Below are 15,440 nucleotides of genomic sequence, written 5' to 3'. Positions count from 1 at the left end.
ATGAAGCTCCCAAGAGGAGACGTGGCCCCTGAGGATGAGTTCCGGGCAAATGAGATGAAGAGGGCTCTATCCCTGATCAGCACACATGGTTGGATTTTGAGATGGAACCACAAAAGAGGAAACGTGTCCCTGTCCATGGCAAGGGGTTGGAACGAGATGATCTTTAAGGTCCCTTCCAGCCCAAACTGTTCTGAGATTCTCTGAAGGGCTCTGGTATCATCCCAAAGAAAGCTGCATCACATTGGGGGCTGGAGCCTTTCCCGGCGTCAGTGGCACGATGCATTTACGTCAGCGTGTGACAACGGGCCTGGAGTGACAAGGACTAAGGTGAGATTAAGCATTCAGGAGCAAAGCATGTCCTTCACTAGAACAAGGGCGCCGAAGCCTTATCGCGCTGCCTTTCGGCACAGCCACGTGCCCAGGCACAGCCTCAACCTCCAGCTCCGGCTCCGGCTCGGATGCACATGACTTGGCAAGGCACTGCTGCAGCTTTTCCCAAGGAAACCGTTCCTTCCCCAGCCCAGCCGTAACGAACGCTGGGGAATAAAGCCCCGAGACAACCTCCCGCTGCATCGCCGACGTGTCGGCGTGACAGACTCTGTGTGGTGACTTCACACCCCAACGTGAGCGCCTTCCCTGCATTCCTGAGTCTTCCACGAGGGAGGAACTGATGGATTTCTGCAGCTGGCGGTGCTTGGAGAGTCGTCGGTGCACACTGTTCCAAATTATTTCCATTTCTAATTAATATTCATAAACGAGCCACAATACTGTGCCTTCCATCAGCCATCACACACCACCCACGCTAGATGAAAGGACAACTACACGAGATAAGCAGTTTATTGGATCAAAAGTCCCCTTTAGACGAGGAGACAGCTACTGCAACAGCCTCCAACTGATAGCATCCCATCACATGGAGGGAGTATCAGCAAATCTCCCTCTTAAAACCCCGAGATTCAGCACACGGAATGCACAGCGCAATTATTATGTTAATTTAGCTGCATTTTGCTGCCTGCTTGAGGCTTGAGCTGGAGGGAGGAACTTCGGTTTCAAGAGCTGCCACTGAAAATGGCTACTTCAAAAAACTCAACTGACACCCAATTATACCATCAGCGTTTCGAGTTTAATCCCCTGGTGTCCCTGTTGTCAGCACTGCTGCCTCACCTGGCTGGTTTTGGGCAGGGACTCTGCCCTTCAGCTTTTGCCTCTATCTGCCATCTACATCTTGCTCCAGCAGGATCCTGAAGGAGCTTTACCTGTCCTCCTCCCCAAAGTCAGTTTAGGTGGAGGATGTCATCTGCTTCCACAGAACATGGCCTGGGAACAACAACTGTTGTCCACTTCTCCACTACCCCTGCACGGACAAGAAATTAATCAAAAAGACACCTGACATTCACATCAAGCCCATGTAGAATGACAGAAAGCACTGAGACTGTAACATCATATTCCCCCCTTTCCACTGATGGGAAACAAGTGTTTCCCAGCTTTAAACTGAAAGAGAGTAGGGTTAGACTGTGTATTAGGAATAAATTAGGGTGGGGAGGCCCTGGCCCAGGTTGCCCAGAGAAGCTGTGGCTGCCCCTGGATCCCTGGAAGTGTCCAAGGCCAGGTTGGACGGGGCTTGGAGCAGCCTGGGATAGTGGGAGGTGTCCCTGCCCATGGCAGGGGGTGGAATGAGATGATCCTTAGGATCCCCTCCAACCCAAACCATCCCAGGATTGTATGATTAAAAGGAGCAGGGGAAGGTACATTGCCCACCTCTCTCCAGAGCTGTTCTGCTGCTCATCCACGAGGGACCCAAACAGCCTGCCCAAGAAAAAGCATATTTACACCCATTGCCAGAGAGGGAAAGTATAAATATTTCCAAAGCTTTATGAAGGCTGGTACTTACAGTCATGCTTTGAAAGGGAAAGAATAAAGCAAAATATTCAATTAGAAAAAATTACTGTAATTGCAGGTTCTATTTTATCCCTCCATTAAAGCAATAATGTGCCTCGAAATATTGCTGAGCTGGGATACAGAGCTTAGTGCTACTTAACATATTAATATACATCCAGGGGGGTTAATTTAATTTCTATCTGCATGAGGGTCTTCTCTCCTCCCTGGCCCCTATGGTCTCCCCTTACACTTCCAGCTGGATATCCATGCATGCTTCTCCCCCATTCCAAGGGATGGGCACGCAATGCTGAGGCTGCACATAAATTCTGACATATGCCACACACCTCTGGAGCCAGAGGACATCCATGCACAGCTCCACACACACAGATTCCCAGTTTAAACCATGTTTCCCTGCCCCTCAAAGCTCTGATATCTGAGTATTTGATTTTCTGTTGGACGAAAACGTCCAATTCCTGCTCTCTGAACATCAAACAAAATCCTCTTGGAAATGTAAAATCATCCCATTTTGCTCTAATAGCACATAAATCCCATGGGAAGGGATTTGCTGTTGAAAGCCACTGAGCAAGGAACTGCTGAGGCTGAAGAAGGGGCTTTTCCTCCCAGCCCTGGCTCTCTCCATGCCTTCTCCACACTACAGTGCCATGAGCTGCAGTTTTCCCAATATAACCTCGCTCTTCCCTGTGACAGAAGATAAGTGAATCTTATTTTAGGGAGCCCTTCATCCTTTTAATTAAACAAATTAATATCACTTCTCTGTATCTCACAGCCTCCATTATCTTTTGTGAACTCCTACAATTCTGTTGTAAAGATATATTGAAAAAGTGCTAATTGAGATAATCTCTGGAATTCAAGAGTTGCTGTATTTTTAGCCATGTTTTAAAACTATTTTCCTTTTGTTTCTGGAATGCCTCCCATCCTTCCTCCCATGCCAGACTGTTTACATTATTTAAATGCCTTCTGCTTATACCACTCTACAATTTTTACTTCAACAACATCGGCCTCCGTTGCTCTTTTTTCCCTCGCTTAGACATAACTGGGATGAATTCCAATCCCAAACTCAAAACCACTCCTGGTGCTTTACTGCTGTCTTCTGTGTTTGGTAGATCAGGGAATGTATTCCTGCCAGTCCTGTCATCCAGGGCTGCCTGTGTGGGGAATCCAAGTATGAGGAGTTAAATTGATCTTTTTTAACATGAGAAAATGGGAGAATTGTGATTTTCCTGGAGACTGGAACTCTTTAAACTCACAGGGACACTTGACATGTCCCTGCTTTAGGAGATTATCCTGAGCCACCCCACTGAAAGGAGCTCATCTGTCCTGGATTTTTGTGGAGAGCTGTGAAGTCCAGTGTCCATCAGAGAAGCAAAACATGATCCTGCTCCCTTCCCCTACAGAAAACCCCATGGAGCCCCCTGAGCTGAGGGAGGTTCTGGCAGCTGGACATGATCCTCCCTCACTCAGGTTTGGGTTCTTCCCACAGGTTTAATTAGGAAAGTGATAAAGGCAGCTCCAGCTGCCAGAGCCTTTTGCATCGTGGCTCCTGAGGAGTTTTTAATAAGAGTTCTGCCAAAGTGGTGGGGGTTTTATGGGAAACTTCTCCCACAACAAGCAGACCTGTGAAGGTAGAAAAGGTGATGTAGCTCAGCAGCTGATAGAGATTTCCAGTACGAGCTCAGCCCTCTGCAGTGTCCATTTAAACCTGTTCACAACAGGCTTAGTTTTCCTAGTGCCCATTCACAGACCATCTACAGAGCACTGAAGCAGCATTTAGGATAGATTCCTGTCTTAGTCCTACTTCCCACGGGGTTTTGGGACAGGGAGAAGATGTCTATTCCCTCAATCCATCCTCTACAAAGGGGGGGTACTTAAAGGGAGTGTATAAAAAAGAGGGAGAGTGACTTTTTACATGGACAGATAGTGTTTGGACAAACAGGACAGGTTTTAAACCAAGAGGAGAGATTTAGGTTAGGTATTGGGAAGGAATTCTTCCCTGTGAGGGTGGGGAGGATCTGGCACAGGGTGCCCAGAGAAGCTGGGGCTGCCCCTGGATCCCTGGAAGTGTCCAAGGCCAGGTTAGACAGGGCTTGGATCAACCTGGGCTAGTGGAAGGTGTCCCTGCCCATGGCAGGGGCTGGAATGGGATCGCCTTTAATGTCCCTTCCAACCCAAACCATTCTGTGATGTGATTCAGTTCTGTGATAATACAGGGATATTTCTTCAGGATGCCAAAATCCTGCTGCAGGAAAACCAACTCAGAGCGGAGCAGAGGAAGAGGAGGTCACAGTAAAGGCTCTGGGCTTGAAGGCAGAAGGTTTCAACAAAGCTGCCAATTCTGCAAAAGATCTTCTGTGCAGCTGAAGTCACTTAAGGACAGACTGTGAATATTTCATAGGCAAACCTGAGCTCTCACAGATTTCCAAAGAAAGGAGACGTGAGGAGCAGCACAGTCTTCAGGTCCCATTATAGTTTTGGGGACACATTTGAGATGGCCTTTAGCTCTACTTTTTGTTGCGTGGCCAAGATTTGATTTTGTTTGTGGTTCAAGACATGGAAGTAAGGAATAAAACACCCATTTATACTGAAATAACAGAAGTCCATCGGTGAAATGCATCCAGGGATGGACAAATAGCAACTCCTGAGACTCCTCCACTGTAAACATGGTTCCTCTGCTACAGCAGTTCCATATAACCTAACACAGGCTGAAACTGGAATATAGGGTGGTAGGAAATGTGAATCCCAAGTGGAGAGAGTGACAAAAAAATACAGAAGTAAAAATCCATCCATGGAGAGATGCAACGGGCTGCTCCCGGGACACAGCCAAATGCTCAGTCCCACAATCCAGAAGATTTTGGGAGCATCCTTGACACTGCAGCCCAAGGATATGGGATGTGCCTAATGTTCTGCCCTGCAAATATCAAGCAGTTCTGCTCCACAGAGCTAAAAACACAAGGTGTTCCTCCCTCCATCCGACTGCTGCTAGGTTAGAGGATTTTCTAAAGATCCTCCTCCCCTGGAAAGATCTTTCCCCATTTTCTTGGGATCCTATTTGGAAAAGCATCTCAGTGCCCTAAAGCATCACAGTAGACTTGGCTGTCATTCTGAATCCCAGCACATCAGAAGAAGGTGGGTCAATGAAGTGACAATATTTGGCACATGTTCTTTGCTTACGCCTTTAATTACAATTTAATTTTCTCTCTAGCAAAGCCTTACTCCGACTCACAATTCCTCCTGCCTAAAAGCTTCCAGGTGTTAAAACACTGCCTTGTACTACTGCTGATTTTCACTACAGTCAGGTGCTAAAAATCAAGTCAGGATTCAAGGGAAATAAAGCAAAATGAGTAGAGTGTGAAGCTGTGTGAGGGATCCAGACTTCTCCACAGGCTCACCTTCGTTCCCCAAGCAAAATTACACGTTTGACGTCCCATTTCTGCTCCTTGCAGTCTCAAGGCAGCACAAGCAGCTCTCCTCCAAAGAGATGCTTTATCACCATCACTTCTCCCTCCATCCTTTTCATTAAAAGAAATGCTCCCTGAATAACCTACATTTGTTCAGAGAGGAGAACCACTGCAAGGAATAAAGCTGGCTCAGTGCAGCTGAGAGCGAAATGGAAGTGTCTGGAAAGGTGGAAAATACAGAGCCTGGAATTTTAATACACAAAAAATGGTGTGCCATCTTTCCTCCTTCCCTTGGCACCCTGCCTCCCCTCCACCAGGAAAGGCACTGCCAGGTTGCCACTGGCATTAGAGATAAAGCCATAGGGAGAGTGGGAAAAAACCCAAACCAGCTGTTTTTCCTGGAGTTCAGCTTGAACAACTGAAAAGGGATGTTGTGGTCAAAGACCACATGGGTGGGAACATTTAGAAAAGCAGCCTGCAACCCAACTTCAAAGCAGTTGGGATCTCTTTCAGTTTTTGGACTCCTGGAGATGCTGTCCCAAGAATACCTTGCAATGGTGTCTTCACCCTGAAAGCCATGGAAACTCTGTGCTGGTTCCAGTAAGAACTAAGTCAGGTCACCCAAGTAGTTCTGCTTCCCTTTCCTCCTCCCCAAAAACCAGGGCAGGGGCAGTGATGAGCTGCTGTCACTGCCTGGCCACAGGACATCACATGGCTCTTTCTCAACAGCTCCAAGAGCAAACTGAACTCCAGTTTCTCCTCCAAATCCCACTCTCCCACCTGCCCAAGCCATGCTGTCTCTGCAGAAACGCCGGGTCGAATGGGAAGGGGAGTTCCCAGCAGGTCAGGGCAGGACATCGTTCCTCCCAAGGAAAGCTTTGGAGAAATCTCTGCCCTCCCAAGGCTGGCCCAGCAGATCCGCTCCAACATCTGTGGTTGGACCCCCTCTAGTGGGAACCACTCAACAAGACACGGAGCATCACCACCACGCGCCACCCATGGAGACCCCAAAGGATAAAGCCCTTTTTCCCTCGTTATTATGATTACTAATATTATTTCCACTCTCTCACAACCTACTTGCTCTGTAGATGTCGTTGGACCTCTACACCCACAGCCCAGCACTTCCTTATGGAGATCCTGTAGAAATGGGGGTGGAATGGGTAAGGTTTTTTGGAAGGGAGAACGACCTCACTGGAAAAAAAATATAAAAAGTTATACCCCAGACCTGCTCTTGTAGGGAGAACATATTTATCATCTATTCCAGAATGTCTTCCTTCTGCCAACTTGTCAAAAGCTGACAAAACCCCATACTATAAAAGCAAGCTGTTAAAACTTGGCTAAAAGGAAAAACTCAGCTGCCAGACAAGCTAACCAGAAAAAGCTGAAAAAAATAGTCCAGCGTGCCAGGGAAGGCAGTAAATTTACAGAAAGGCTCTACAGAGCTGAACATCCCAAACCAAGACAAGGAGGCAGCATTAGGTCAGCGGCTTCTTGTTCATCTGCTGTTTGACAAGCAGATGGCTCCCACTTTGAGGGATTTGGGCAGAGAACCTCAGAGTCATAGCTGCCTGTATTTCTAAACTACCCAAAATAATGTGTCTCTAACTCACAAAGTTCATCCCAGACAAAGTATTTTAGGAGAGCCTGAACCCACTCAACACAAAGTCATTAAATGCCATATATTCCATTTAAACCCATTGATTCATCCTTCCACCTCCAAAGATGAACAGCTCACAGATTTGGTCTTTCCACTAATAAAAAAGATGCCAACTCTCTGCCTAAATGTTAGGAATTTCTCACCATGTACACACACAAGACAATTTTTAATGTCACAACAGTGACAAGGGTTGTTGTGTTTTGCTGGGGTTTCTTGTAGAGAATGTTTTTCTCCTAGATCTGTATTTAAATCTGCCTTAATAACAAACCCCATAAACAGAGCACATTCATGTCCCAAAACTCACCGTCACTGACAGTTTAACAGACACAGAGAGACTTCCAGCTGGTCAGCATTCAGCTCAGCTCAGCTCCACATCCCGTTAATCCAATGGAATCCAATAATGTTTGCTTTAATAGCACGGCGCAATGCAAGGGATCGGACTTTCCACTCTAAACCCCGTATTCCAGGGCAGCATTCGTGACCCAGTAACCCACTTCCAGCAGAGGTTATGGAAAGGTACATCAGACAGGGAAGTTCACTCCTGTCACTCATACAACCTGTGCAACTACTCGAGATACCAAAACTACTTCTCCCAAATTTACACGGCTGAACAGCTCCAGCAAAAGGAACAGCCCTGTCTTCATCCTGTTTGCAGCAAAACCACAGCATCCCTCCTCAAGGAACAGCCCTTGGCAGCTTGCACTGCAGCACCTCTATAATGACCATAACGTGCCCCAAGTGGCATCCTTCACTTTTTGGATAGTCTGGATGAATTGTTCAAGTCTTCAAGACAAGCTAAGATTTGAGAGGAAAGGTGAATATTGTAGATTTTTGAAGGTAAAAACCCCAGGAGCTGAGTTTTATTGGTGGGAATGGCATTGGAGATCAGACTACTCGAATCTGTTTGAGATCAGATTACTTCCAGCAAGAATTCAAAATATATGTATACACACACGCATATGTTTTTACTATTTTTCCAACAGCCACTATAGACAGACAGTATTAACACATCCTTCAGATCCCAGCTGAACTAAAAAAAACCACAAAAACCCCAGGAATATCACTAAGCCCCCGCTCAACACTTGCACTGCCCCCTCAGCTCTCCTGCCTGGTCACGATCCACCCTCTGAATACGACACAAACAGCAGACAAAGCCCCCATCCAGACTGCTCCAAAACGAGCTCCTTCTCCCACAATCCTGACAAAATGAAGACACAGCCTTGCTAAAATAGGATCCCAATGTATATTTATATTTCTGCCATAAAATGCTATTTATTCACCATCTTATTGGCGAGTCTTCCCAGTATTTACGAGAAGAAGCCGCCATAGGAATTATGTCAACCCTCAAAATCCAAACGCAGATTTACCTAACATATTCAGGATGAGAATTCCTGTACTACTCCAACCTGCCCCCTCCAATTCTCCACAAATTCGCTTCCAGCTGCTGAACAACACCCACGACATCCCCTACGTAAGGTACGATCCCGATTACGCTCCATGCACCGGCAGCGCGGATCCATGATCCTGCAAGAAACCAGGCTCGGAGCATCAGGCACTGAACTTACACTGTCCTAGGTTTTCCTCCTCCATCCCCATGTCTAAACTTCTCCCCAGCAAGCAGCAACTGCACCGCAGGCAAAGGCGGCCAAAGCAGCGCGCTCCAGTATTAGTCCCATCACCACATCCGAGATTAATTTTAATGGTGCTGGCAGTAGCTGTAGTGGGAATGCAAAAAGACACCCTCGTGGAGGCTGCTTCACAGATCCCAGGAAGTTAATTCTGGCTCTGCTCAGGTATTGGGAGTCGGCTCCCCGCTGTCCAGCATGCCTTAAAGAGCAGGAGCTGAGCGCTGGTGGGATTAGAGATCAACAGGAGAGAAAGCTCCCTGATTTCACCTAACGTGATCCGGGCTGCAGCTCTCCTTGTCAGTCCCCTTTGGCATTCCCAGCCCTGTACAACCTCAGAAGAAAATGTTTTCCTCTGCATTAGCATAGCAGGGAAAAGTCAGGGCAACTTGAGCTTTGCTTCTTCCTATTACCCAAAAATCAGCGCCCCACATGCACCCCCTCTGTCCCAGCCAGCATCACTTTGGCCTCCCCCTCCCCACGTGCTCACTCGAGTGTGCCATGGCATGGGGTGTTTGTGCACAGCTAAAACACCATCATTTCTTCTGCCTGGCTCCAAGAAAGGAAAAATTCAACTTGCCAGAGGAGCATCTGCATTGAGAACTGCTTTTGCTGATGGGATCAGCAGTTGGGAGTACCAGGGGAAGCAGCAGAAAGGGTCGCGGGCCAATTCATCATCCTCGCACGCACCACCCGCAGACATCCCCCTCCCGCCACCCCCCAGCCCAAATCTCAGCCGTAAAAAACCCACAAAAATAGAATAAACCCCCAAGCAGAACTTGAGAACAAATGTGTTTTGAACGCTGCACAAATGACATTGAAGATGCAGAAGAAATATGTATTTGCTGTTGCACTGCACGATTGCATGGGCTTATTTCCTACGTACACATCTCACGCACCCTTCCCACGCAGATCCCCTCCCCTCCACCCCCGCGGCTTCTTCAAAAAAAATTGGGAAAATAAAAATCTTTGATCCCTAAGGATTATTTTAAAAGCTACAAATGCCAACCGACCCCCATCTGGAGCCTCTTCCCTACAGCCTGACCCATCCATGGGGTGGAGGGGGTGCATCCACTGCCCCGTGACACCACCCAGAGTCGTCCCTCTGCCCCCACCCCAAATCTCACACCCCTTCCACGTTACCAACCCGCGCCCCAACTTAGAGGATGCTGGGCCACGCCGGGTCTTTACAGCTGTCCTTACACCACCTCTTTCCGTAAGCCCGACATCTCTGTGGCAGTGTTTGCATCCACAGGCTTTCATCCTGGAGAATCCCTCCCTGCCTCCTCCCACCTCTCTTTTTGGGGAGGATAACGTAATTTCCAGCTCGCGCTGGAGGATGCTTTTTTATTCCTGCCGAGCTTGAGGTCACTTCTCAGACCCGTCCTCCGGCCAGCGTCTCCTCCACCCCAGGACCTCTCCCTCTGGCAGGGAATGGTCCCTTATCCCTGACCTTCAGCCTCACACCGGCAGCCCCATCGCTGCCGTCCCCACCGAGGAGGTTTCTCCTTTCTCCAAAGCCACAGCCGAGGCATCACGCTGCGTTTTTCCACTCCCACCACCCGATCCTTCGGTTTGGGGGGAGTCAGCGAGCCGGCAGCTCCCGCTCCCGCTCCGCTGGCTGGGGAGAGGCTCTCGGGGATGGATGAGACCCTCACCCCCTCACCCCGACGGGATCCATGCCAGGACGTCAACCCTCTGGAAACAGCACGTCCCAGCGCTTGGCAGCCACAGGGCCATCCCCCCGCAGACCCTCTCCGGAGCAGCCTCTGCATATTCCATGGAGTCTTTTCCTGGCTGCCCCCTGGCTCCAGGAGGGGGGCGGTGGGGTGAGTCCCCCCCAGGGCCACAGGACCTCCCTCTGCAGTGCAGCCACTGCGAGGGTCACCCCCAGCCCCGGGCCTGTCCTGAAGGGAAGAGCAGCTCCATGACCCTCTGCCCATCCTGCCCCATGTCTGTGGAGCAGCAAGAGCCCACCCCATCCCTGAGCGGCACCATTTACATTCCCACAGAGCTAGAATCCATTCCATCCCACACCATGAGGGGCACAGAACCGTGTCCCCTCCGAGCTATGAGGTGACAGCAGCCCTATTCCCCTCTCCCCAGCCCCACACGCTCATTTGAGGGGGACATCTCTGCTGCCTTTGGGGCTCTTCTCAGTGAAGAAGGGGTGACCCCAAATCTCCACGTGGGGAGCACCATCCCGTGTCCTGCTTGGACCAACCAACCCCACTCCTCCCACCTCAGCCCCACAGACACATTTTGGGGTAACTTCTCTTCCTCTCAAATGTCCCCTCAGCACACAGAGGGCCTTGACACCTCCTCCACCGTGGGGAGCACTGGCAAAGGTCCACCCCAGATCATGAGGTGACAACGACCCCCATGTCCCCCACCTCAGCCCCCCAGGCTCATTTTGTGGGAATCTCTCCTCCCTCTGGGTCTCTCCTCACCCAAAGTTGGAGTAACCCCCAAATCTCCCCTTCTTCTCAATGTGGGGGGCACCACACTGACCATGACCACCTCAGACCACGAGGTGACACTGACCCCCATCAGTCCCACCTCACCCAGGGGACAGCGATCCACCTCAAGCCATGAAGTGACACTGCCCCACGTCTGCCTCAAACCACGAGGTAACAGCAATGGCCATCTGGTCCAGCTCAGCTAGGGGACAGTGACTCACCTCAGCCCATCGAGGTGACACTGGCCCCCATCTGCCCCACCTTTTCCAGGGGACACTGACCCACCTCAAACCATGAGGTCACCCTGACCAACATTAAACCATGAGATGACACTGATCCACCTCAAACCAGGAGGTGACACTGATCCACGTCCACCTTGAACCATAAGGCGACACTGACCCACGTCCACCTTGAACCACGAGGTGACACTGACCCACGTCCACCTTGTTCCACAAGCTGAGAGCTCCCCACCTCATCCAGGGAACAGTGACCCATTTCAAACCAGGAGGTGACACTGACCCATGCACATCTTGGACCACGAGCTCACAGCGACCCACATCCACCTCAAACCAGGTGCTGACAACCACCCACACCTGCCCCTCCTCGGCCAGCGGACACTGACCACCTTGGACCGCAGGGGACACTGACCCACGTCCACCTTGGACCACGAGGCGACACTGCCCCCGTCCCTCTCAAACCAGGAGGTGACACTGTCCCCCGTCCATCTCAAGCCAGGAGGTGACACTGCCCCACATCCCCCTTGGACCAGGGGATGATGCTGCCCCGCGTCCCCCTCGCACCGAGCGCTCGCAGCCGCCGCTCCCGCCCCTCCGCGGCCGCGGTCCCCGACCCAGCGCGCCGCCCGCCCGCCCCGCCGGGGGCCCGGCGGATTCCCCGGCCGCCCCTTACCTCCAGACCTGCCCCATCTGCAGCAGGTGGATGACGGACTGCCAGACCCAGACGGAGATCCTGCAGAGGCGCTGCGCCCCGGGGGTGACGGTGCCGCCGGCTCCTCCTACCCCGGCGGCGGGTCCCCCGCGCCGGCCCGCGGTCCCCCCCATCATGGGCGGCCCGCGGCTGCTGAGCCCCTGCACGGCGCCCAGCCCGCCGCCCGTGTAGTCCTGCACGAACCAGCGGAAGCTCAGGATCTGCACCAGCACCGAGGGCAGCAGCACGAAGGCCAGGGTGAGGCCGCACCACAAGTAGTCCCGCCGGCCGTAGTGGTGCAGCGCCAGCCACAGGTCCGTGCCCACGTCCCCCAGCAGCACCAGCAGCGCCAGCACGATCCACAGGCAGTCCAGCCACGGCCGCTCGGCCGCCTCGCCGCCCTCCGGCGGCCCCTCGGCGGCGGCGGCGGGGGGGCGCGGGGCCAGCGGCTCGGCGGCGGCGGTGGCGGCGGCCCGCCCGAAGAGGTTCCGCAGGCAGGCGCTCCGGCAGCCCCAGTAGCAAGACGACGTGTTGCAGCAGTGGCAGATGTGCAAGGAGCTGCTTGCGCCCGGCTCCTCCGCCACCTCGGCCGCCGCTGCCCCGACGCCGCCGCCCGTGGCCGCCGCCGCCTCGTCCAGGTTGTGCAGCTGGGCGAAGCCGCCGCCGCCGCCGCTGCCGCCGCCGCCGCCGCCGCCGCCGCCATCCGACTTGGCCGCCATCTTGCTGCCGCCGCCGCCGCGTCCCCGGCCCGTTCGCCGGGCGCTCGCTCGCTCTGCCCCCCCCGTGCCCGCTCCCCCCGCCCGCCGCTTCCGGGGGCGGCGCTTCCGCGGCGCGCGGGACGGGCCGGGGCCGCCTGGCGGCGACAGCGACCGGCGGCGGGAGCGCGGCGGGGCCGGGGCGGGCGGGAGGGAGCGGCGCCTTCCACAGCCCCCGCCGCGGGTAGGGACACCTTGCACCGGAGCGGGATGCTGCCAGCCCCGTCCGACCTGGCCCGGGGAACTCGCAGGGATGAGGCCTGGAGAAGGGGAGGCTAAGGGGGGACCTCAGCGCAGTCTGCAACTTCTTCGTGAGGGGAAGAGGAGGGGCAGGCGCTGGGCTCTGCTCTGTGGTGACCCCGGGACAGGAGCCGAGGGAATGGCCTGGAAGTTGTGTCGGGGGAGGGTTAGGTTGGATATTGGGGAAAGGTTCTTCTTTCCCCAGAGGATGGTTGAGCACTGGAACAGCTCCTCAGGGAATGGACACAGCACCAAACCTGACAGAGCTCAAGAAGTGGTTGGACAATGCTCTCAGGAACAGGGTGGGATTGATGGGGATGGTCCTGTGCAGGGCCAGGAGCTGGGCTAGATGATCCTTGTGGGGTCCTTTCAACTCAGCTTATTCTGTGATTCTCTGGACAACCTGTGCCCTCACAGATCTGAACACCCTCACAGGGAAGAATTTCTTCCTAAAGTCCCGTCTAGCTTTGTCCTCTTTTCAACTTAAAGCCATTCCCCCTGACCTGTAACTCCATGCACTTGTCCAAAGTCCCTCTCCAGCTTTCTTGGAGCCCCTTTACAGAATCACAGAATTAGTTTGGAAAAGACCTCTGGCATCACCGAGTCCAACTGTTAACCCAGCACTGCCATGATCACCCCTAAATTGTATCCCCAAGTTTACACCTACACATGTTTTGAAGACCTTCAGGGATGGGGATTCCACCATCGGGTTGTCTTGGGCAGCCTGTTCCATTGCCTGACCACCCTTTCCATGAAGAATTTTTTTCCTCATATCCAATCTAAATCTCCCCTGGTATAACTTGAGGCCATTTCACAGAACCACAAAGTCAATTAGGTTGAAAAACTCTTCTGAAGTCATTGAGTCCAGCCTATGAGCAAACACCACCTTGTCAACTAGACCAGAGCACTGACTTCCACGTCCGGTCATTCCTTGGACACCTCCAGGGATGGTGACTCCACAGCCTCTGTGGACAGCCTGTTCCAATGTCTAATCACCCTTCCGTGAAGAAATTCTTCCTGCTGTCCAACCTGACCCTCCTCTGCAGCCACTTATGACTTAAGCCCTAAGATCTCCCCAGGCTTCTCTTACCCAGTTCTCTGAGCCTTTCCTCATAGCAGGAGTGTTCTGTCTCTTTAACCATGTTTAAATCACGAAATCTACACTGAATCATGGAATATTCTGGTTTGGAAAGGAGCCACAAGTCCATCTCCTGGCCCTGCACAGACACCCCAACAATCCCACCCTGTGCATCCCTGAGAGTGTTGTCCAAATGCTCCTGGAGCTCTGGCAGCCTTGGGGCTGTGCCCATTCCCTGGGGAGCCTGTTCAGTGCCCTACCACCCCTGCGGGAAGAACCTGTTCCTGATATCCTACCTACACCTCCCTGACACAGTTCCAGCCGTTCCCTGGGTCCTGTCCCTGGTCACAGGGAGCAGAGATCGGAGCTGCCCCTTGTGAGGAAGCTGCAGCCCCCAATGAGGTCTGACCTCAGTCCCCTCCAGCTGAGCAAACCCAGTGACATCACTCACTCCTCATATGGCCCCTGAGACCCTTCACCCTCTTCCTGGCCGTCCTCTGGACACTCAAAAAATTCCATTGTGCTTCTTCCCCCAAGCCCCAAGTGCTGACACCAGCATTCCCCAGACCATCCTCAGCTGGACCCCCTTGTGCTGACCCCATCCTGCTCCCAAATCAGCTCCACAGTCCGGTGTCAGCTGCCCTGTCCCTGTCACTTGCTCAACCTCAAATCCCAGGATCACCACTCCACTCAGTTCACCCTCAGCCAGGCTGCTTTCCCCCTTCCCACTTCCAGCAGCTCCCTGGTCCCTGCCAGATCCGGGACCTCCTCTGGGTTTCTTTTGGCCTTTTCCCTTTCCATGGCTGTGCTGAGGAAGGGAGGCTTCTGTCCCACCCCATCCCACAGGTCCCTCTCCTGTACTCACAGGGTGGTGGAGCACTGGAACAGAGAAGCTGTGGCTTCCCCATCCCTGGAAATGTTCAAAGCCAGGTTGGATAGGGCTTGGAACAGCCTGGGCTAGTGGAAAGTGTCCATGCCCATGTCAGGGGGTAGAACTGGATGAATTTTAAGGTCTCTTCCAACCCAAACCTTTCTGGGATTCATTCTCTGTTGATAACAGCATTCTCCAAGCATACCTTGGCACCCCGACCTCACACCACCTTGTTGCTTTCTCAAGTTCCCCACCTCGTTGTCTTCCTGTCCTTTTCCTTCTAACACTGGGATTCTACATCCCCTCCTCTGCTCTTTGTCATTCCCTTACCCACTTTGGGGGACACTTTGCCCACCCTGTACTCATGGAGTCAGGCAGACTCTCCAAGGCTCAGCTCTGTGCTGGAGAAACCTCTGCCAGGCTGAAGAAGCAGCTCCCAGCTCTGTTTTTGGGATCTGCCTGGAGCTGAGCTGCACCCCAGGCAGCTCTTTCACTGAGGGACCCACTGGCAAAGTGGGAAAGCCAAATTCCAGGTTC

General features: G+C 52.6%; 1 protein-coding gene across 2 annotated transcripts in view; it reads right to left on the bottom strand.

Moving 5' to 3' along the window:
* Positions 1-12,701, bottom strand: part of XKR6 (XK related 6) — a gene marked incomplete at its 3' end in the record, with an annotated part of 165,849 nt that extends 153,148 nt beyond the window's left edge. Inside the window, exon 1 of one of the 2 annotated variants that reach the window (XR_014227238.1) lies at positions 11,942-12,069. Coding sequence is in view for 1 of the 2 variants with exons in the window: in XM_082300550.1 (XP_082156676.1) it covers positions 11,942-12,678 (737 nt within the window). Of the gene's footprint in view, positions 1-11,941 lie in introns of both variants that reach the window. The other variant, XM_082300550.1, reaches the window with a different exon arrangement.
* Between the last annotated feature and the right edge of the window lie 2,739 nt (positions 12,702-15,440).

This window comes from Coloeus monedula (assembly GCF_965178545.1).
Source record: "Coloeus monedula genome assembly, chromosome: 2".
In the NCBI taxonomy this organism is placed as follows: Eukaryota; Metazoa; Chordata; class Aves; order Passeriformes; family Corvidae; genus Coloeus; species Coloeus monedula.
The sequence above is the reverse complement of the archived record's forward strand: the minus strand, read 5'-3'. Positions and strand labels throughout refer to the sequence as shown.